Source organism: Lycium ferocissimum, chromosome 5, assembly GCF_029784015.1.
Source record: "Lycium ferocissimum isolate CSIRO_LF1 chromosome 5, AGI_CSIRO_Lferr_CH_V1, whole genome shotgun sequence".
Classification (NCBI taxonomy): domain Eukaryota; kingdom Viridiplantae; phylum Streptophyta; class Magnoliopsida; order Solanales; family Solanaceae; genus Lycium; species Lycium ferocissimum.
In genome coordinates this window covers 69,067,540-69,089,541 of record NC_081346.1, presented here as the reverse complement: position 1 = coordinate 69,089,541, position 22,002 = coordinate 69,067,540, and the positions used below count along the sequence as shown (strand labels likewise).

At 36.2% G+C, this 22,002-nt stretch overlaps 1 protein-coding gene across 1 annotated transcript; it reads right to left on the bottom strand.

The window, feature by feature from the left end:
• Window positions 1-1,969: 1,969 nt before the first annotated feature.
• Window positions 1,970-21,523, bottom strand: LOC132057198 (exocyst complex component EXO70H1-like). Its single transcript, XM_059449680.1, is given in 3 exon segments — window positions 1,970-2,140; window positions 2,142-2,434; window positions 19,885-21,523. Coding segments are annotated over 3 exon segments (1,929 nt in total). The 5' UTR covers window positions 21,365-21,523; the 3' UTR covers window positions 1,970-1,984.
• Between the last annotated feature and the right edge of the window lie 479 nt (window positions 21,524-22,002).

The following is a 22,002-nucleotide window of genomic DNA, read 5'->3' as shown; positions in this document are numbered from 1 at the left end:
TACTCCCTCCGTTCCCAATTTAAGTATCTTACTTTCTTTTTTGATCTGTCCCAAAAATAGTGTCTCTTTCTATATTTAGTAAGTTGACTTCAAACATCTTACGTGACAAGTTTATAACTACAAGATTCAAATAACTTTTTGCAATTTTACATATCTTTAGTTTAAGGCCACAAGATTCAAAAGTCTCTCTTTATTTCTTAAACTTTATGCCAAGTCAAACTAAGACACTTAAGTCGGAACGGAGGGAGTATAAAAAAATAGCTCATAAAGTGATGATTGTTTAAAACCATAGAAGGAGATAATAATTTATTTCTCTTAGTGACGCATGTAGATTTTTTCTTAAGCGATATCAATATTTGAAGAAGTGAACAAATAAATAAGTTACATTAGTAACAAGTGGTGTCAATTTAAGTTAAAAATGATCAAAAATAAGTGGTGTTAATTTTTATTTATAAATATCTCGTGTTATTTTTTTTAGCGATATCATTCGAAAAGAATCGTATAACTAAAATAGCCTTTATAATTAACTATAAAACCAAATCTTCCCAAAAAATAAATGTAGTTTACTTCCTCAGTGTGAAACCAAAATTGTGTAATAACTTTTTATTTGGACCTGTCTAAAATGAACAATATCACTGTTAAGGAGTATCTATGGGCGCGTAGTTTTCGCCCAATAATTAATAAGGAGATGATAGAGTAATGGCATGGGACCCAGCTTAGTATTGTTGCCCGTCTATGTAATTATTTTCTACCTTTATCCATACTACGAAGACGCATACAAAAATAATAAAAGAAGACCCAATGGATCGGGTTTGGTGGCCATAAATACTCGATTAACAGAATAAAACATGAATGATGATGGGATGTGGAACTTAATTCAAGCGAAAGATTGTTGGGTGTGTGTGAACAACTTACGTCTCACGTTGAAACCAAAAAAGAAGAAGAACTATATTTATTAGGTGTTTGATACTCCTGTGTGAACACTTTTGAAGAAAACGCTGTTTAACCAAAATTAAATAGTATCATATTACGTTAAGAATATGTTAAATTATTTTAGCCCAACATTTAAATCTACCCCCAGTAAAGATTTCTTATCATTAGTGTTCGACTCTTCTAATGTGTATGACGAGTATATAATATTATTATTCAAGTAGGACCCAACCCTAATATAATTGGCCTGTGGGTTCCATTTAACAGTTGATCATGTCATGGAAAGTGTAAGCAAAAAATTCATATGAAATCGCTTACCTCATATATGTTTTACCAGCTTGCTTATCAGCCACCATTCTAGTTACTTCCTGATCAAATTTTCTCAGTTGTTTCGTTTATTTGTTACAATATTAGTCATTATTTAATTTTCTTTTCTTTCTTAACCTTTGTCCTTAAGGGTCTTTAGGTTAGTGATGGGTGATATATCGTACTAATTTCTCTAATAGACTATTTAACATATTTTCTATCGTCAGAGATCAGAATAAGTATAACTAGCTAATTGCTCCACAGTTCAAAAAATGTCACTTTCAAGAATTCATTAGTCGAAAGAAACTACAACAATTAAACCAACTACTAATTTATATGTAAGACATGCATTCCTACTTCGTAGGAATCTACTAGTTCTTCAAGGAGAAGAAGAGAGTTATTTTCTATTTTGAAATGAACGAAGGTAAAGTTTCTTTTTTTTTTTTCTCCAGAAGTGATGAGAAGTTGTTTCCTACAGAACTTTTCTTATGTTTCCTGAATAGGTACAACTGTTCATAAACTTTTTTCAACAATTGTGTCATTTCCTTTTATATTAAATTAAATATATACCAAAAATATATTTATGTAATATTTATTATTTATATGAATCCGGGTTGACCCTCAATCTAACTCCTTCATATACACACCAAAAAACTTTGTGCAATTTATACACCTTTTAATATATTCATGCATTATACATAATTACATTGAGATAACAACAAAAGAAGAAAAAACTATATGTTTCTCTTCACCTCAATCGTGATGGTTTTGTATGTGATGGGGATGACTGAACTGACGATGAACTTCTCGATTCAACTGGTCCAAAAAATAAATCGGACAAATAATGTCCTAAATCCTCAGGAGAAAATCTGATCACATGACTAGAATGTCTCTCTTTTACTATTTACATTTCTATGTTTATTGTAAAACTCTCTGTACACGGGAAGTATTTTCCTCGCGATCGACACATTTAAATCGTTGCGGAGCTTACTATTAGGTACGACGCACACAGACTGCTTCCGGTGAGCTTGCTCAAATGACAAATTAAATCTCTTGAAAATCTCCTTCACTTGTTGTGGAGCCATTGTAGCATTTGGTTCACGCGGGAGAGATTCAATGACGTGGCTCCATCCTAGCCGTTCATAATTCAACGCGAACTTTTTGATTTTTCCCTCTTGTTTTGATATCCAGTTTTCACCTAGCAAGTACTTGAGATTCGACGAATGGACTTTTATGATGACGTAGCGGAGATTGTTGGCTAAGAAGAGATAGGCGAGGGAAGCGCCCTTGTAGTGCTTCACTTTGCCATCGAGTTTGCAGAGAAGAATGAGAATCAACCAAGCGAATCGGAGTGAGACCGCCGGTGCTGGAGACTCATCAGAATCGGCAATACCGAAGTATGATTCCGGTAACGAAATGCCATTTTTTTTAAGGTATTGATATTTGAATTACTTGGTGTGTTTTTGACATTATATTTTATAGTCATCTATGTGATACATAAGAGCCGAGAGTCTATCGGGAACAGTCTCCCTATCTCCCAAGATAGAAGTAAAGTCTGCGTACACTCTACCCTCCCCAGACCCCACTTTGTGAGATTATACTGGATATGTTGTTGTTGTTGTTGTTGTTTCTATGTGATATATAAGTTTGAAGAAAATATCTGTGAGATATGTGGATATACATGTCATTTATTAGAATATTGATTTTGTCACATGATCAAATTGAAACTTGAGTAAATGCTTTAAAAGTCAAAGAAACATATAGAATGGTTTATTCTGTGAATTTATAATATTACTTGATATTCAACTGCATTTTTCATACTGTTCATGCGTTAAAAATAGTTTATTTCACCCTAAATAACTCTCCTTATGTTATAAAATAATAAAGTAAGTAAGAAGCTATTGTGGAGAAAGAGAGAAGAGAGGAGAATTCTTTATTTTTCTTGAGGGATCTATTTACAATGAAGTAGAACCTCTATATTTATAGGGAAATACTGACTTGATCCCAAAGTCACTAACTCTAATTTTTCTCCTGAAGATAGACATCTACAATAATAAATAATATTGATAACACCTTACATATATTTGTTCCAAAATATTAGTCTTTTTTTCTTCTTCCCAAGACACAAACTAAGTAAATTTCCACTGACATTTTTAAGTGTTTTATTTTCCATTTTTTATATGAGAAAAGTTCTTCCGAGACTATTTTTTCTATAGTTTCTAAAATTATTTAAAAAATTGTAAAGTAAAGTGAATTAACGGAATTAGGTCTGATTTCAGTCAAATAATTGGTCAAGTTGGCCCTTGGACACACATTGTGTGCCGAACATATTGGAACTGAATGAATATTTATTTCCAGTCAGATTTTGCGCAGCTCTTACTGCAAGTTGTTTTGACCGAATAAATTCTTTCATCCGTCAAAAAGATTGTCCTCCTTTGACTTGACACAAAGTTTAAGAAATAAAAGAAGGAAGACTTTTGAAATGAGTGGTCCAAAACAAGCCTTAGATAGTTGTGTGGCTCTAAATCATCTCATAAAGTTAAATTGTTTAAATATAGAAAGGTGATAATCTTTTTGGGACAGACCAAAAAGGAAAGGAGGACAATCTTTTTGGGACAGAGGGAGTAATTTTTTAGATTATAGTCATTTTACTTAGCTAAGATTAAAGCAAAATAAGGAAAAACTGAACAAAATTGACAGTTAATAAACAAGAAGAAAATTGCAGACAAATGATAACTGATTATGATGTTGGGTCGTTGAAGTACAGGAATATATCTTCAGTCTTATATTTGTTTTTTAATATGAAAAAAGTCAATATAGCAGTAATTGTTTTTCGACGTAACCCGATATGTAAGCAAAAACAAAAGTTACAAATAAGGCATGACGAAAACATGTTTATCGTATCATAGTATCACAAAGGATTGCTACTAAACAAAAGCATTCATCTAACGAAGTCATTATGCTAGTTGGACATTAGGGAAAACACACATTTGTTTACTACAACTTTGTTTAACCTTAAAACGAAGAACAATTAAATTTATGCGTGACGCCAAAGATATGTGGCTAAATTCAATTCAAGATTAAATTGCGAGATGAGTCAATAAGTAAATAAAGAAGCAGATCTGACCGAATATTTATTATGTCAGGCCTCGGGTATAGAAACCGAGGTCAATATCCTATGCTGAACACGGACACGATGAATAATGAAAATGAACTCAAGAACAAAATGGAGATGAACTTAAATGATTCTTTTCTCTTTTTGATATGAACTCTCTCTTTCTTTTACGTTGCCAACCCCTTCAATGGATGGGAACCTCCTCTTTATATAGTAGAGGAGTCCCAACCCTAGTACAATTCTAAATAAAGGAAAGAAATCGGTAACAAGGTCGAGAGATCGACGCCGAAATGTCTAGGTTGAGGGCGGCGGATATTTCGGTCTTCTCTTTATGGCAGTTAACCGCCCTTCCTTTATCACCTCATCCCAGATCGAGCTCGATGCCTCGTTCCCGATGAGCCGATCATAGCGTGCCCGAGCATAACCATGACAACGGGAAACCGAGCATGTCCATATCCTCGGTTTTACCCGTATACAGATAGTCCCCCTATTTCGACGGGTATCAGGGCCTTGGCTCAGTATACAAGGAAAAACGGAGTCTCCTCGATGCTTGATCTTACCGTTGTGCGGTAGGCCTATAAAACCTCGAGCAGAACCTCCTTTCATCGGTGCTTAGAGACGGCCAGTCTTTTCTTTAAATTCTGTAATATAGTTTTATTGGTAGACTTGGCCTCGCCATTCGCGCTCGGGTGATACAGGGTGGATAAGATTTTTTTGATTTTGTATTCTTCGAAAAACTTGTTGACCTTACTGCCTATGAACTGCTTCCTGTTATCACACGCAATCTCCACGGGTACCCCGAATCGACATATTATATGGCCGTAAATGAAATCAATGACTTCTTTTTCCCTGACTTTCTTGAGTGCCCGCGCTTCGACCCATTTAGAGAAATAATCAGTCATAAGTAAAATAAATTGCGTCTTACACAGGGCCCATGGCAAAGGCCCTACTATATCCGTGTCCTATTTCATGAATGGCCATGGGAAAGGACCGGATGGAGCTTTTCTCGGATTGGTGTATTGACGGGCGTGCCTTTGGCATTCGTTACATTTTCGAACGAAGGTTTTGGCGTCTTTCTCCCGTCGTTCTAATAGTATCCCGCTCGATCGGCTTGCGAACCAATGAATCGGCTCCCCGAAATGATTTTCGCAAGTCCCCTCGTCAATTTCCCTCGAACGTAGTCGGTTTCTCCCCGGTCCCAAGCATCTCTTCAAGGGGTCGTGGAATGACCTTCGGTATAAACCTGTCATCGATCAAATAAAATCTAGCATTGCTTTAGTTCGGAGGGCTCTTGATTCCTTGGCATCGATGGTAGCTTTCTACATTTGAAGATAGTCTATGTATTTGTTCCTCCATCCCCAGTGAGGGGCAGGTCGAGTTTATCTCGGGGTGGCCGGTCTACTAAGTGATTTTGTCAGCAATCGCACCATAACTCCGAAATTGAACCCATACCGGTTCTCACCGAGGATCCCGATTTGCCGGGCATGCGCTCATTATTTTGATCTGGGGGTACGTGTTCCAACGTCCGGCTCCTTGAGCCGGCGAAGGACCACACACGCAATTTTTCCTGATACCTCCGCATTCGATCATCTTTGATTTCGAAGGTTCCGTTCGTTTAGTTGACCACCAGGAGAGAATCGCATTTGGCCTCAATGATCTCGGCTCCCAAGCTTTTAGCCAATTCTAAACCTGCAATCATAGCCTCATATTCGGCTTCGTTGTTAGTTAAATCAGCCGATCTAATAGATTGTCTTATTACGTTATTCGAGGGGGATTTAAGAACGATCCCTAACCCGGACCCTTTTACATTAGAAGCACTGTCTGTGTAAAGAGCCTAGACTCCCGTACTAGTCCCCGAGGTAAGAAGCATTTTCTTATAGACCTCGGAGATCATGGCCGGTGCAAAATCTGCCACAAAATCCCCCAATATTTGGGATTTAATCGCGATTCGGGATTTGTATTCAATATCATACCGCTATATCATACTCGCTAATCTCCGCGGCCCATTTACTAGTCGGCACCGAGAGTTCGGGTTTATGCGTGACATTCATGCCAAGGGTACTACGTTACGGCGCATATGGGATGACACTGAAAGTATGGTTTTAATTTTCTAGATGCACTCAATAAAGCCAAAGCGACTTTTTCCAAACGTGGCTACCTGGTTTCGGCGTCACCGAGGGTTCTACTTACATAGTAAGCCGGGTATTGCGTACCTTTCTTCTCTCGAACCGGACACCGCTCACGCCTATCTCGGACACACACAAGTATAGATACAGTAAATCGTTCTCTTTTGGCGTGTGGAGTAGAGCGAGCTTGATAAGTACCTTTTAAGTTACGGTAAGGCCATCTGACATTCGGGGATGCAAAGTCAGTCTTTTTCTTTAGCAACGAGAAGAACCGATGACTCTTTTCCAAGGATACGGGATGAATCGGCTTAGGGCGACTATCCGTCCCGTCGATCTTTGTACCCCTTTGATGTCATTGATCACGGTGATATCTTCAATTGCCCTTATCTCATCCGGGTTGATTTCAATCCCCCGATTTGATACCATGAATCCGAGAAACTTACTTGATCCAACTCCGAAGGCATTTTCAGTTCGGCTTATTGTACTTTCTTAATATCTTTGAAAGTTTCCTTGAAAAATTCAAGCGGTCCTGCGCCGTCGCGGGGACTTAACGACCATGTCATCTATATAAACTTTCATGGATTTCCCTATTTGGTGTTCAAACATGCGGTTGACTAAACGGCGATGAGTGGCACCGACATTTTTTCACCGGCATTTTTTAAGCTGAAGGGCATTACATTATAACAATATGTGCCAGACCTAGTTATGAAGGAGGTTTTTTCTCGATCCTCCGGGTCCATTTGTATTTGGTTGTACCCGGAGTATGCATCGAGAAAACTCAGCGTGTCGTGACTCGTAGTAGCGTCGATCATGCGATCGATGCTGGGCAAAGAAAATGAATCCTTCGGGCGAGGCCTTGTTTAAATCTTTATAATCTACGCACATTCTAAACTTATTCCTTTTTAGGCACTACAGTTAGCTAACTAATGCAGTATTTTACCTCTCGAAAGGACCACATATTAAGGGAGCTTGGTTACCTCGTCCTTAACGAACATCTTTCTCGGGTTGTGGCCTCCGCTTTTGTTTGACAAGAGGAAACTCGGATCACATCCAGTTCGACTTGTGTGTCGTCACATCCGGTGAATACCCGTCATGTCTAAATTGGACAAAGCAATCTGAGTTATTTTTAAGAAACTCAATAAATTTTTTCCTGAGCTCGGGGGTTAACCCCATGCCCAGGTATACCTTCTTCTCTTGTAGATGGACGACCAATATGATTTGCTCGAGTTCTTCGACTGTGGACTTAGTGGCATCAGAATCATTGGGCACCACAAAGGTTCTCGATACTCCGAATTTTAACTCTTGGTCCAGTGTGTCTCTGTTCTGATCTTTTGAAAATTTCGGGATCGGGATGCAGGATTCTATAGAAATCTTCCCTTCGTTCCGCCGGGCACCTTTATAGTCTTAATAGATTCTTCAACCGCGAACATTTCTTTTGCGGCCTGTTTCACCACGGACGATTTTGATACCTTCTGGGGTCGGGACTTCAATACCTGATGCATAGTTGAGGGGACCGCTCTTACGAGGTGAATCCACGGTCTGCCCCGCAATGCATTGTATCCCATGTCTCCCTTTATCCGCCAAAATTTTGTCTGGCACAACGCGATTCACTTGCACCATATTGATCGGAAAGTGATCACCCTTCGTCATCTCGCATGCCATGTTGAATCCGTCGAGGACCCGTATTGCGGCACGATCGATCTAGTAGTCAGTATGCTCAACGACTCTCCATCGGATGATATTAGGTAAGGCTTCTCCGGATCAATTAGCACACGTTTAATTCTAAATTTATTGACAATGACATATATTACCAGTGCGTCGTTATGCGACTGGGCGATGCCTTTTATGTCCTCGTCATCGAACGTGATGGGACCATCGGGGTCATCATTCCGGATACGCTTTTCCTTCGCATATGGAAATTTTGGTGCGTTTCTGACCCGCCCAATGGGAACGTCGATTCTCCCACGATCATGCGTATCACCTCGCCGAGGCTCTTCCGGCTTATCTGCTTGTTGGAATCTAGGTTCTTGAAATGGGTCTCGTTCATTAGGAATTCTCGGAAAGTATCCCAAATTGAATGACAAGCGACCTCTCTCATTTCCGACAATCCTCGGTCCGATGGTAGCCGCGAGTATGATGATACTTACAAATAAGACTTTTATTCCGCTTCTGCAGATAAGATTGGATTGGCCTTGGATGTCTTGTTTCTTGCTCGATAACGGCCGCCGCTATAGTTGCTACATCGACGCAAAAGTTGTACTCGGATAACACTTGGAGTTTTTTCTCAAGTTTCCCGGCTCTATCAGTAGCATTTTTGTTTATCAATCCATGACTACTTTGGCCTCGATCATTCCTCCTATCATTCTTTGCTTATTCGCGTCAGTTCCCCCTTCATCGAGTGGATAAAGTGCACTTTTTGTATATGGCGATGCGGAATCCCGATCTACCACTCTCCTCAATCGATCTCCCTACCTAATGCCATGATACGAAGAAGCCACCAATTCTTATCATCTTCGACCCCATCTTCGGCCGACACTGTTGTGTACATCGGCCCGAGGGCGATCGGCCGGGTATTCTGTGGGTCCATTTTGCTTTAGCTCCACAGACTCATCGAGCTCCTTGAATCGAGCCCTTGGGTGAAAGCCTCGAACGGCCCAACTGTCGGTGGTACCGGGGTAAGTTCATGCGCTCCATTTCAAATCGAGCCACAAACTCGCGGAGGGTCTCGTCGTCGTTACTTGACGTTGAACAAGTCCGATTTTCGTGTTTCGACCTTGATGGCCGACGGGCCTTGACGAAAGCATCGGCCAACGGGCAAATAAATCAATTGAATGCTCGGGTAAGTTATGATACCAAATCATCACCCTCGATGTGGTTCCCCAAATTTCTTAAGAAGACCGATTCCCTTCGTCACTCCGCGAGATCATTGCCCTTAATAACACACGTATACGCAACACATATTCATTTAGGTTCGTCGTCCCATTGTACTTCGGGATATCGGGCATGCGAAATCTGCGGTGATTTACATCGATACCGCGCTCTAATGCATGGCATTTGAACAAGTTTTTCGAATCCGGTCCCTTGAACACTCTGGGCCGGAATCGATTCCTCGAGTTGTAGTTCTCCGCCTTCTTGTCGTTCGCCTATCTTCTTTTCGCCGGACTCGACTCGTTTAGTCAATCGCGATCGTTCTTATCAATTCGGCCGCGCCGGGGTAGTTCTCGTTACCCCGCGGGGACGTGTCTTTCTCCGTATCCCGGGTCTATTCGATGGAGGCACACGGGTGCACGACCCCGATTTGCAATCGTCGCGATCTTCTGTCAAGCCCGCAACCGAGCCATAGCCATGTCTCGCCGGTTTTGGAGCGCTGCAGCATAACCTTGCCTACCGCCGCCCGTACGTTGCCCACCGATCCGACTTGAACAGGGTTAACGGGAGGCGCGTTGTTGTTTGGTACGTCTCCGTCGTCATGCTCGTGATGGCTCAGTTCCACTTGGAAGTTGACAAGAATCCGACATTTACGGTATACTGAAATCAAACCTTAAAGAATAAGTGTAAAATACGAGTGTAACGAATGTTGTATTGAACCGCCACTACTATCTACCCCACGGTGGCGCTAAACCGTTTAACCTTAAAACTGAGAACAATTAAATTTATGCGTGACGCCAAAGATACGTGGCTAAATTCAATTCAAGATTAAATTGGCGAGATGAGTCAATAAGTAAATAAAGAAGCGATATCCGACCGAATATTTATTATGTCGATCGTATATAAGCCGAGGTCGATATCCTATACTGAACACGGACACAATGAATAATGAAAATGAACTCAAGAACAAAATGGAGATGAACTTAAATGATTCTTTTCTCTTTTTGATATGAACTCTTTCTTTCTTTCTGGTTAACCCTTTAATGGATGGGAACCTCCTCTTTATATAGTAGAGGAGTCCCAACCCTAGTACAATTCTAAATAAAGGAAAGAAATCTCAGTGACAAATGTTGCCGAGATCGACGCCGAAATATCCGGTTGAGGGCGGATATTTCGGTCTTTCTCCTTATAGTGCTTAACCGCCCTTCCTTTATCACCTCCTCCCGGATCGAGCTCGATGCCTCGTTCCCGATGAGCCGGTCATATCGTGCCCGAGCATAAACATGACAACGGGAAACCGAGCATGTCCGCATCCTCGGTTTTACCCGTATACAAACTTGTTTTTATTTTTATTTTATATTATATATATACACGATTCATTTCCTTCCTATCATTATATCTTTTAGTACAAAAAAAAAAGGCAAATGGGGAAGGGAAGTCTGCTCGTACTTCTAGTCCAAGTATTACACACCATGCTTTAAGTTTGAAAGAGAGAGAGCTGATGAAGAATAATGATCACTAGTTTACTTTGTGTTTATTTGCTTAAGCTATCGAGCACTCTAATATACTCTAGTTGTTAATTATTTTAGTTTGTGTTAAAACAAGTTGGACTTTGTGCTCAACTTAATCTAAAAAAATAGCTCATAAAGTGATGATGGTTGTTTTTTTTTTTTTTTTTGATAATAGTATAATTTATAAGTGATGATGGTTTAAAATCAAATAAGGAGATAACAATTTTTTTAATGACGCATGTAGGATTTTCCGTAAGCAATGCTAATATTTAAAGAAGTGAACAAATAGATAATTTATTATAGTGATAAGCGGTGTCAATTTAAGTTAAATGATAAAAAAAAATTGATCTGAATTTTTATTCTCAAATATCTTGTATTAAGTTTTTAGCGATCTCCTATGAGAAGAATCAAATGACTAAAATGTAATGAACCATAAAACCAAATGTTCCCAAATAGATACATGTAGTTTACATCGTCAATGTGAAACCAAAATTGTATTATAATTTTTTATTTGGCACCTGTCTAAAACGAACAATATTATTACATCATGTTAAGAGTATTTTTGGTTTGTTTTTGGCCCAAGTTGATGATATCGTGAAGCAGCCAATCGACGAGACAAGAAGTTGACAGAGGTAAGTGGGGCCCCGCCCAGTGCCTTTGCCCATCTACGACTCGGTTTTCTACCTTTACATGTAGGCGTAGCTTGCAAGACGCATACAAAAATAAATTCAATGGGCCGGTTTGGTGGCCATAAATACTCGATTAACAAATTAACCCACGAATGCATTTACGAGTCATGTGGAAGCAATCTGACGTAGATTGTTGTGTGTGTGTGAACAACATCTCACGTTGAAAGCAGAAAAGCATAAGAAGCTACTTATAAGGTGTTTGATACTCTTAATGGTGTGAGAACTTTTGAAGAAAACAAGATACGTTAACCAAATCGAATAATATCACACTATATTAATAATATGTTAAGTTGTAATTTTATCCCAACAAATAAATCTACCCCCACTAAAAATTTCTTATCATTAGTGTTAACACCCAATTTTGGCCCTCTGTATTTAAAAATTAACTTCTTTAGGCTTCCTAGTCATTAAATGGCACAAAATACTGTTTTTATACATTTTTTAACTTTAATATAATTTATTGATGATTGTCCTTATTTTTAAATAATAAGAATTTTTATCAATTTATTTTTTCATTTTAAATAATTATTTTGTTACAGTCGTTTGTATATAAACAACATGCTAATACGATTTTACTTCAATTAATTAGCGAGGTCCCTTAATTCAAATCACATTTTTACTTTATTCACGAAATTACCTTAAATATATTTTTATACTTCATTATTTTAGTTCTATCTATTATTACATGGAAGTCGGAACTAATTTTAAACACGGATAAGATTTAGCACATGGTTTTGAGAAGCCCATGGTTTTGGGAAGCCCATGGTTTTTTTGGCACATGGGTTAGATAAAAAGTGGTTTACCTTTCTTTTATATAAAGGAGGACTTCCCCTCTCATTTTTCTCACCACTTCACACTACCTCACATATATTTTTCTTCTCTCTACACTCTCCATATTTTCTTTTCATAGGAAGACTAGCAAGACTAGCATCTTCCTCCTCTCTTTTATTTTTTTTTATTTTTTTTCTCTTCTTTTTTCATACATTGTCTTTACGCTTTTATATACCTTGTCTTTACATTCATTATATGCATAGCCTTTATATTTTTTTATATACATTACATACATTGTCTTATATTTATTCATGCATTTATTCATGCATTTGTCTTTATATTTGTTCATGCATTTTGTTTATATTTATTCATACATTGTCTCTACATTTTCTTCATACGTTTTCTCTACTTTTTTCTTTAAATTTGCATACATTTTTTTTTTACTCCCCTATAAATATTTTTCATACACTTGCAAGCATTTTCTTTTACCTTTTTGTCAATACCATCACATTACATGCTTATTTTTATTTTATTATTTTTTACACATTTTGTTCTTTATATTTTCTCTACATTGTCTATACATTATTTTTACATTTACATATATTTTAATTTTTTTATTCTTATATTTTTTACATATATCACATTCTTACACCGTGTATACTACACCAATTCTACGGTCGAAACAAGTTTAATCTCCCTTTTGTCAAGTTTAATAAACTTTATGTCGAATCGCTTTTTTAAAGGTTTTATGTCAAATTACTTTTCAAAGACTTTATGTCAGATCACTTTTCAAAGGCTTTATTTTAAATCACCTTTTAAAAGCTTTGTGTCACATCCCTTATTTTTTGACTTTTTCAAACTTCTTTAACTAACATATTTTTCTTTCATTTTACAATTTATTACAAATATTACACTCTTGGCCGATGAAGAAATTTCCGTCGATTTCCAAGGCCTCCCATACACAAAAGACGGGTTTTTATGTTAAGTTTATTCATTATTTCTTTAATTCATTCAATAGTTATTTATTCTCTTACTAACACTTTTACTAAGTGTTTATACAGGTACCCGGAGACACATCCGGAAGACGACACTCGGAAGGAACCCGAAGACTTCATGGAATCTTTATACACTTTTATACTTACGAGGTACATTCTCTTTTATATATTCTTTTTTAATATACATTCTTTATAAAAACTTGATACTTGATATAAATACATTTTTATACATTGTATATACTTAGTATATTATCACCTAGTGTAGCTTTTCATGAAGTCATAACATTTTGAAAACATGTAATAATAATAATAAACGGATAGATAACCCCCCTCCCCCTCTAGTGTTCGAGCAAACTAAGTTTAAGAATTGTCTATTGACGGCTCCGAGGGATGCTTAATACCTTCTCCTCATGGTAAATAAAACCCTTATCTAGAATCTCATAGGTTTCCGTGACTAAAAATGAAGTAGACACATAAATACATATAGGTTTCCTGTTTTTCTTTAAAAAATAAGGTGCGACTCTAACCCCTTTTATACCGCGTAGAAAAACCGGAAAGTTGCAAACTATCTTGGACCCGTTCAAAATAGGGCGTAACAATTAGTGTTTGGCTTTTTTAACAAGTATGATACTATTATATTATTTAAGTGGGACCCAACCCTAATATAATTGGCTTGTGAGTTCCAATTAACAGTTGATCATGTCATGGAAAGCGTAAGCAAAAAATTGATATGAAATCGCTTACCTCATATGTTTTACCAGCTTGCTTATCAGCCACCATTCTAGTTATATATTTCCTGAAATTTTCTCAGCTGTTTCGTTTATTTGTTACATTAGCCGTTGTTGAATTTTCTTCTTTTTTTTTTCTTAACCTTTGTGCTTAAGGGTCTTTAGGTTTGTGATGGGTGATATATCGTACTAATTTCTCGAATTGACTATTTAACACATTTTCTATCGTCAGAGGTCAGAATAATTATACCTAGCGACCTAATTGCTCCACATTTCAAACATGTCACTTTCAAGAATTCATTAGACGAAAGAAACTATAACAATTAAACCAACCACTAATTTATACGTAAGACATGCACTCCTACTTCGGTCAATTGAATTTATGAGCGATTGCAATTATTTTTATGTCAAGTCTTTCGAGATTTAAAAATAAAATACAAAAAAATGGGTATAATATAATTTAAATCCTGCTAAAAGCCCTTCTACGACTTTATCTTCTCCCTTTTTTCTTTTTGCTGAAAGATATATTTTATATATTAACTATATCATTACAAACTTGACCCCCTCAAGACCAAATAAATTTGAAGGATCAGTATCAAAGTAATCATATACAAACGAAGGCGACGAAGTAGAACATTGCAGGACAGTATTACCATTATTAATACAATCATCTTGCGATAAAATATATGTCATAATACTGCTTCTCTAAAGATATGTAGATGCATAGCTGGACCTCCAAGATCATCAAGCAATAACCTATCATATAGGATGGAGTCATAATAATATAATTAGCTACTTGTGCATCATTCTACCAAAAGAAATATTTAACCAAAAGGAAAAAAAAGAATCTAATTAAGCTGATTATATATACTCGAATTTCGTCTATCCATATTCTTCCAAGCTGATGTGGGATAAACTAGTATTTGGATCCCCATTTCCAAACAATGACAATTTAGAGATAACATCGTTAAGATCTATCTCAGCAGACTTTTTAATTTTTGTCTTTCGTTATGTTGTAAAAGTTCCTCAAAAAAAAAAAAAAAAAAAAAAAAATCTTTTTCGTGTTAAGCGGTAAAATACAGTATTAAGAGCTCCGCATCACTACTAGAAAAAGAAAATGAGCTTTGCATCAATTTGACATTCTATTTTAATTTTAAGGATTCAAATTAAAACTTATTCCATTAACATCAATCTTTCTAAATAAATTAATGAGAGATTTGGGTTGTTCTTCATTATATGTAACATAAAAAATTTCGTTATGTATCAATTTCACTTTTAGGATTAAAATTTGAATTTTTTCAGTCATACAAACAAAATAATGAACATAAAAAAAGCGTACTAATTGAGAATATGTATTTTAAATTAATGTTAGATTCCCACATCGGCAATGGATGGAGACTTGGTTTTATATATGGTCTTAACTTGCTTTTTAACTCATGAGTTAACTTTTTGAGTTGTGTAAAGTCTATGCTTTATGATTGTATCGAGTCTCCGACATCCCAATTCTTGATCTATCTGAAGTTGGTGTTGGGTTTTAGATGAGAATGGGGGTTTGATTCCATGACTGTTGAGTTAGATAGTAAATGAGCAATGAACGACTTTTGTCCCGCGTGTTGTTGGTGCTCGCTTTACTTCGGCTTAAATAATCTGATTGATTGATTAATTTTTGGTTCTTCGCATTGTTTTCAAAATAAATCCAATACCTCGATATTGTGAGAGGGTTAAATTTGCACTCTTCAGTTGTCACTCATGAGTTAGCTTTTGGAAATTAGTTATTTCCAAGATCATTTCTTTTATCAAATAAAATTTTAGGTGTTTCCCGTTCTACATTATTGAGATCCTTGTTATCAATTGAAAATCTAATTCTATTACTATAAAAATAGTTAATGTTAGGTTGATTTAATTATTGAAACTATTCTCAGAAGTTTGTTTTTTTTTTTTTTTTTTGGTGGGTTAGAGAAAATGTGGAGAAGGTCTCATTAGCAACCAACCTAATCCTTCATTCTATCCTTGTTAGTTTATTGCTTTATTCGGCCCTTCCTTTTTTTTCATTTACTTTAAACCGTGTTCTTCTCGATAGAAAAGTTGGTTGATATTATATGTTCCAATTTAGTTTATAGCATAAGAAAAAAGAGATGTGAAATTATCTCCAGGTCATTATCGGATACACGTTATCTTAATCTGAAAATATGAAGATTTATGTTTTCTTTAATGCTACTTGTAATTACTAAATAAAAAGAAGCAAGTTGAGCATATATATATATATATATATATATATATATATATATATATATATATATATATATATATATATATCTTTGAACATTCTGAATAAGCAGATCACCCCTTTTATCCTAATTCCTCAAAGATAAGGATAATGTGAACATAGGTGCTTCATTTGAGGAATGAAATCACATCATGCATTTATACTTTATAGACAGAGAAAATTTGGTTCAAGTGCTACTTATCGAATAAAAACACCAGGTTAGAAACTCATTATTAAACAATGAACATTTTAAATTTAAAAAGATCGTCAATTATATGAGTCTCCTATATAAACATTTAACTAAGTTCAGGTCCGATCCAATGTATATAAATTAATTCCTATATATTTTAAAAAAGAAAAAAAGGAGAGATAAAAGATGTAAAGAACTAATACAAAACAGCTATCTTTACACCCAAAAATGGACCATGGACTTGAAAGACAAGGAAATGACTAAAGGAGTATGTAGACTCGTCTATTTTCCAATGTAAAACCATGATAATTGTTCCCATGAAACCTCTTTCAGTTTACGCTTCTCAAAAGTACTAATATTCCTTCCAGTTTGAGACATAAAGTCTCAAACTCTGCCAAAATTATTATACAATTTTGCGAGATTCATATTTAAATTATTGGGTGTTTGTGTTATCCTCTGAACTATAATTTGGCACCATTAGTTGGAAAGAGAATACATGTAAGCCACTTCCTCATTCATTTACGCTCTTTCAACCCTTGCTTATTTATGCTTCAATTTAACTACGTTTCCTATTAGCTGATTGATAAAACGAAGATTATAAAACCAAAATTGTGTAATAATAATGTTCGCTTTGGCACCTACTATTTCAATCTACCCCAATAAATATTTCTGGTCATTAGAGCATTTGACTTTTCTAACGGTTACGATATTATTTATTTCTCCCTCCGTTTCAATTTATGTGTGAACTGCATTTGATCAAGGGGCTACATTTAAAGAAGAGTGAAGACTTTTGAAACTTGTGGTTCAAAATAAGTCTTGAATATTTGTGTGGAAATGCTGTAAATCATTTCTGCTATAAAGTGAATTTGTTTAAATTAGGAAGAGGGTTAATTCATTTTTGGTTAAAAAGAAAATAGGTTTACATAAATTGAAACAGAGGGAGTATTCAAGAAATGGGACCCAACCCTAACATATTTGGCTTGCGGATCCCATCAGTTTGATGTCATGAAAAGTCTAGGCACAAAATTCACATGAAATAGCTTACCTAACCTGTTTTACCAGCTTGCTTATCAGTCACAATTCTAGTTATTTGCTGAAATTTCCTCATTTGTTTCGTTTTCTAATAGGCGGAGCCATGCATGGCTTGAAATTTATAATTTTGAACTCATAGCTCGTGTTAATTATTGAGTTTGCAATTAAATATTTATGTATATTTAATGAATTTCTTCTCTGTCGCATAGATGAAGTCATGTGTGTTTGATATGGAGCAATTTTTTTCAAGAAATGTTGTCCAATTTTTTTGGTGTTTGATTGGTCAAAGTGTTTTGGAAAATGTTTTTTTGAAAAATAAGTTTCTTAAAAATCAAAAAGATACTTCCAGAAAAATAGAGAAAACAAGTTTAAAAATGACTGTCATATTGAATGTCTCCCTCTCACCCCAACACTCCACCTACCCCATCCCCCGCCACCACCTAGCACGCATCCTTCTACCCCACTCGTAACTACAGCCGACTCAACAAGATTGGAGCCTTAAAGCCAAACTTTATAAAGAGATCCTAATTATTATTATTTTTTATTTTTTTAAAAAAGATGGTCATATATATTTTCATATAAAGACTATTTTTCTAGTTTTTTTAGATGCGAAGTCATTAATTACTGTTTTATAATCGATTTCTTCTGACAAATCATTTTCAATTGATAATATAGCCATCAAGGGCTCCTTTTGGGATTTAATTGGTTCTTCAAAAAAAAAAAAATTTACTTTCTCTTTTTTGGAATTAGAATATTTAATAATAAGATAATAAGAATAGTAAAAGTGGGAATTAGACTTTAACAATACATACAAAAGAAAATTAGTAACATATATGATAATCTTTTTTTAAAAATGGGGCCAAAAGTCATTGCTTTAGTGGCTTTATGGTAGAGCCGGCCATGACCACACCCCCAAAACTCCCACACTGCCACCCTGCAATCCCTAGCCCACCCCCACCCCAACCGCTCCACCAACTCCATCCTCACAGTTAGGCCCGGGTGTACATGAACCAAAGTTGGTTCGGGTTTTTCAAATACCAAATCATAACAATTGTGCCGGGTTTTTAAATCTACAAACCAAACCAAACCAATAAAAGTCGGGTTTTTCAACCTCAGGTTTTCTCGAATTTTTTGGTTTTTTTCCGATAAAATTTTCATACAAAACATATAACTTGTGCTTCAAATATTCTAAATTCTAAAATAAGTACCGTTAATAAGTATTACTTAGATGACTAAATATTATTAAAGAAAAATTAAATTAAATTATGTACTTTCATTATCTAAACCAATAGAAAACTAAGGATAGACATTCAGATCTGCAACGATGACTAGTGTCGCACTACTCAGAAGTGTGAATTCGGAAACTAGCTTGTCAACATATTTCCAACGAACTTTCCGTCGAAAATTCATCTTTTTTAGCAGTGATAGCAATATAACCGGCATAGCCATATACCAATAAGGATGCTTAATGTAACTAATGAATCTTCACATTCTTGAAAACATGGTTTTGTTTCTTAAAGCATAGAATATATTTACGTTATTACATTTTTCATATTGCAGTATGGTCAAAACACATTACTTTCTGTTTCAAATTATCTGTCGTGGTGCTTTTTTACGCGCTTCTTAATAATCATTAATTAAGAGAGGTTTTAACTATTTTACTGTTTATTAATATTTGAACAATCATAACACCACCCCAAAACTCACTAGTACCTCTCCATCTAAAATAGTAAGCAATAACTAAACTTTTGAATTCCAAAAACTTGCTGGTGTATGCATGGAGCTACAAAATAATCAATTTATCAAAATATTCTCATCAACCATTTTAGATACAACCAAAAAATTTTGTGCAATTTATACACCTTTCAATACGATCATATTTCATGTACTACACATATTTATAACTGTTTTTCTTCACCGCAATCGTGATGGAGTTGTACGTGATGGAGATGACTGAACTGACGATGAACTTCCCGATTCAACCGGTCCGAAAAATAAATCGGACAAATAATGTCCTAAATCCTCGGGAGAAAATCTGATCACATGACTAGAATGTCTCTCTTTTACTATTACATCTCTATGTTTATTGTAAAACTCTCTGTACACGGGAAGTATTTTCCTCGCGATTGACACTTTCAAATCGTCGCGGAGCTTACTATTAGGTACAACGCACATAGATTGCTTCCGGTGAGCTTGCTCGAACGACAAATTAAATCTCTTGAAAATCTCCTTCACTTGTTGTGGAGCCATTGTAGCATTTGGTTCACGTGAGAGATTCAATAGCGTGGCTCCATCTACCGTTCATAATTCAACGAACTTTTTGATTTTTCCCTCTTGTTTTGATATCCAATTTTCACCTAGCAAGTACTTGAGATTCGACGAACGGACTTTTACAACGACGTAGCGGAGATTGTTGGCTAAAAAGAGATACGCAAGGGAAGCGCCCTTGTAGTGCTTCGCTTTTCCATCGAGTTTGCAGAGAAGAATGAGAATCAACCAAGCGAATCGTAGTGAGATCGCCGGTGCCGGAGACTCATCAGCATCGGCGATACCGAAGTATGATTCCGGTAACGAACCTTTCGCCGGAGGTGGAGACTCGACGAGGATATCGGAGAGTACGTTGCTGTAATCAGCAAGTAAAGTGATGTAATTCATTGCTTCGACTGTGAGATGATGTATTCCACCTCCTGCAACTGTAGCTTTTGACGAGTCTTTTTGTAGAGCTGTTTCGAACTCAGTTAACCCCGTCCTTATAGACTCGCCAAGCTTGACGAGTGATGTCAACGCTTGAGATCGGATAACAGATTCCGAATCGAAGGAAAATATAAGTTCAATCTCTTGCCAGTGCTCTGCGATGGAAGTGTACATATCGAGCAAACGGAACACTTTTTCAGGTGACTTTTTGCTGTTTTTCGCTACAATTTCAGGGAAAGTAAACAGAACCATAGCTGCATCTTTTGATATTTCAGTAAAACACATCTCTCTGATCGAATCGTTGGATGCAAAAACATGATCGCAGAGAATTCGCTCTCCGTTAAACAACGTTTTCATAGCTATACCCAAAGCGTGAAGCCAATCCTTGATTTTCAAGTCCACAACTTCCCAGTGCATTTTATGAACTTGTGAAGAACTCAATTTCTCAACAGCGAGTCTATAAACGGCTTCATCGATGATCGATTTACGTATAACTTTGTAAATCTTCAAGCACTCTTTCGTATATCCAGAAGAGATCATGCATTCTGCTATCAATCTCAAATCAGCCATTATAACATTAGAAAAATCCTCAACTTCAGAAATAGATTCACCGGCATCAACAACACGAGCATCATCATCCTGATCAACTTCGAACTCAGAGGTGCTCGATCGAGTACTTATAGAAGTACGTGAAGACACAGTGGATATAGATTCAGGATCCAAATGTGCTCTATTTATTGATAGAATCTGGTAAAACTCCTTTTCTAATCGCTTCATCGCGATTTGCATTAGAGATTGAGCACGAATGAGTTTATCCGATCTCGAATTCTCACTTGCGTGAAAGTGCATGGCTTTATGTAAATTATTCACACATTTGATGAAATCCTTGGCTTCTTTTCTGTTTTCGTAGAAGAGAGAAGTCACTTTCGCGAACGTAGTGGTGTTTGGATCCCACTTCGTGATGATCGGCTCGGCAATCTCAACCGTCCGATCGATCACCGCCTCCGAGAAACTCGGACGCGACGGTGAAAACGCGAAACGTGATGGAGAAGAGAGTTGTGAAGTAGATGGAGTATTAGTATCACTTGTTGATGAATGTTTAGGTGAAAACCAATTAAGAGTTCTCATCCCTTTTCTCGGCATATTTTTATTATTTGGTATCTGTATTGAGCTTATCTGTTTCAAACACGAGAGTGAAATGAAACTATCAAAATTTGGGTATTTGGTTTGTGATTTTTTGATGAAGAAGGAAGAGTAAAGTGTTTATGATTTTGAAGCTTTGTGTTTGGATTTTCATAGCAGTTAGAGGGGATATATATAGAGGGAAAAAGGAGCAAATTGTATTGGACATTAGGGAGTCTGAAATATACGCGGGGGTGCGTTTGACTCTCATGCGTGACATGCCATTACACGTAAGATTTAGTGAGGAGTTTGAAATTTCACTTATTCAAAAGGTCTTATTACTCACACGTATTTAAGAAGCTGAAACGATCTAGAAATTACCTCAACTTGGAATATATATTAAAACAAAAACAAAAACAAAAACAAAAAACAGCTTCAAGTTGCATGTCAAGGAAATGCGATTTTTTTTCCACGTTTTTTGATTTTTGAATTACTTGGTGTGTTTGAGATTATATTTTCTAGTCATTTATGTGATATGTACGTTGAAAAATCTTATTGAGATATACGTATACATACATGTCACTTTGTTAGAATATTGATTTTGTCAGATGATCAAATTAATACTTAAGTAAATACCTTAGAAGTCAAAGAAATATGAT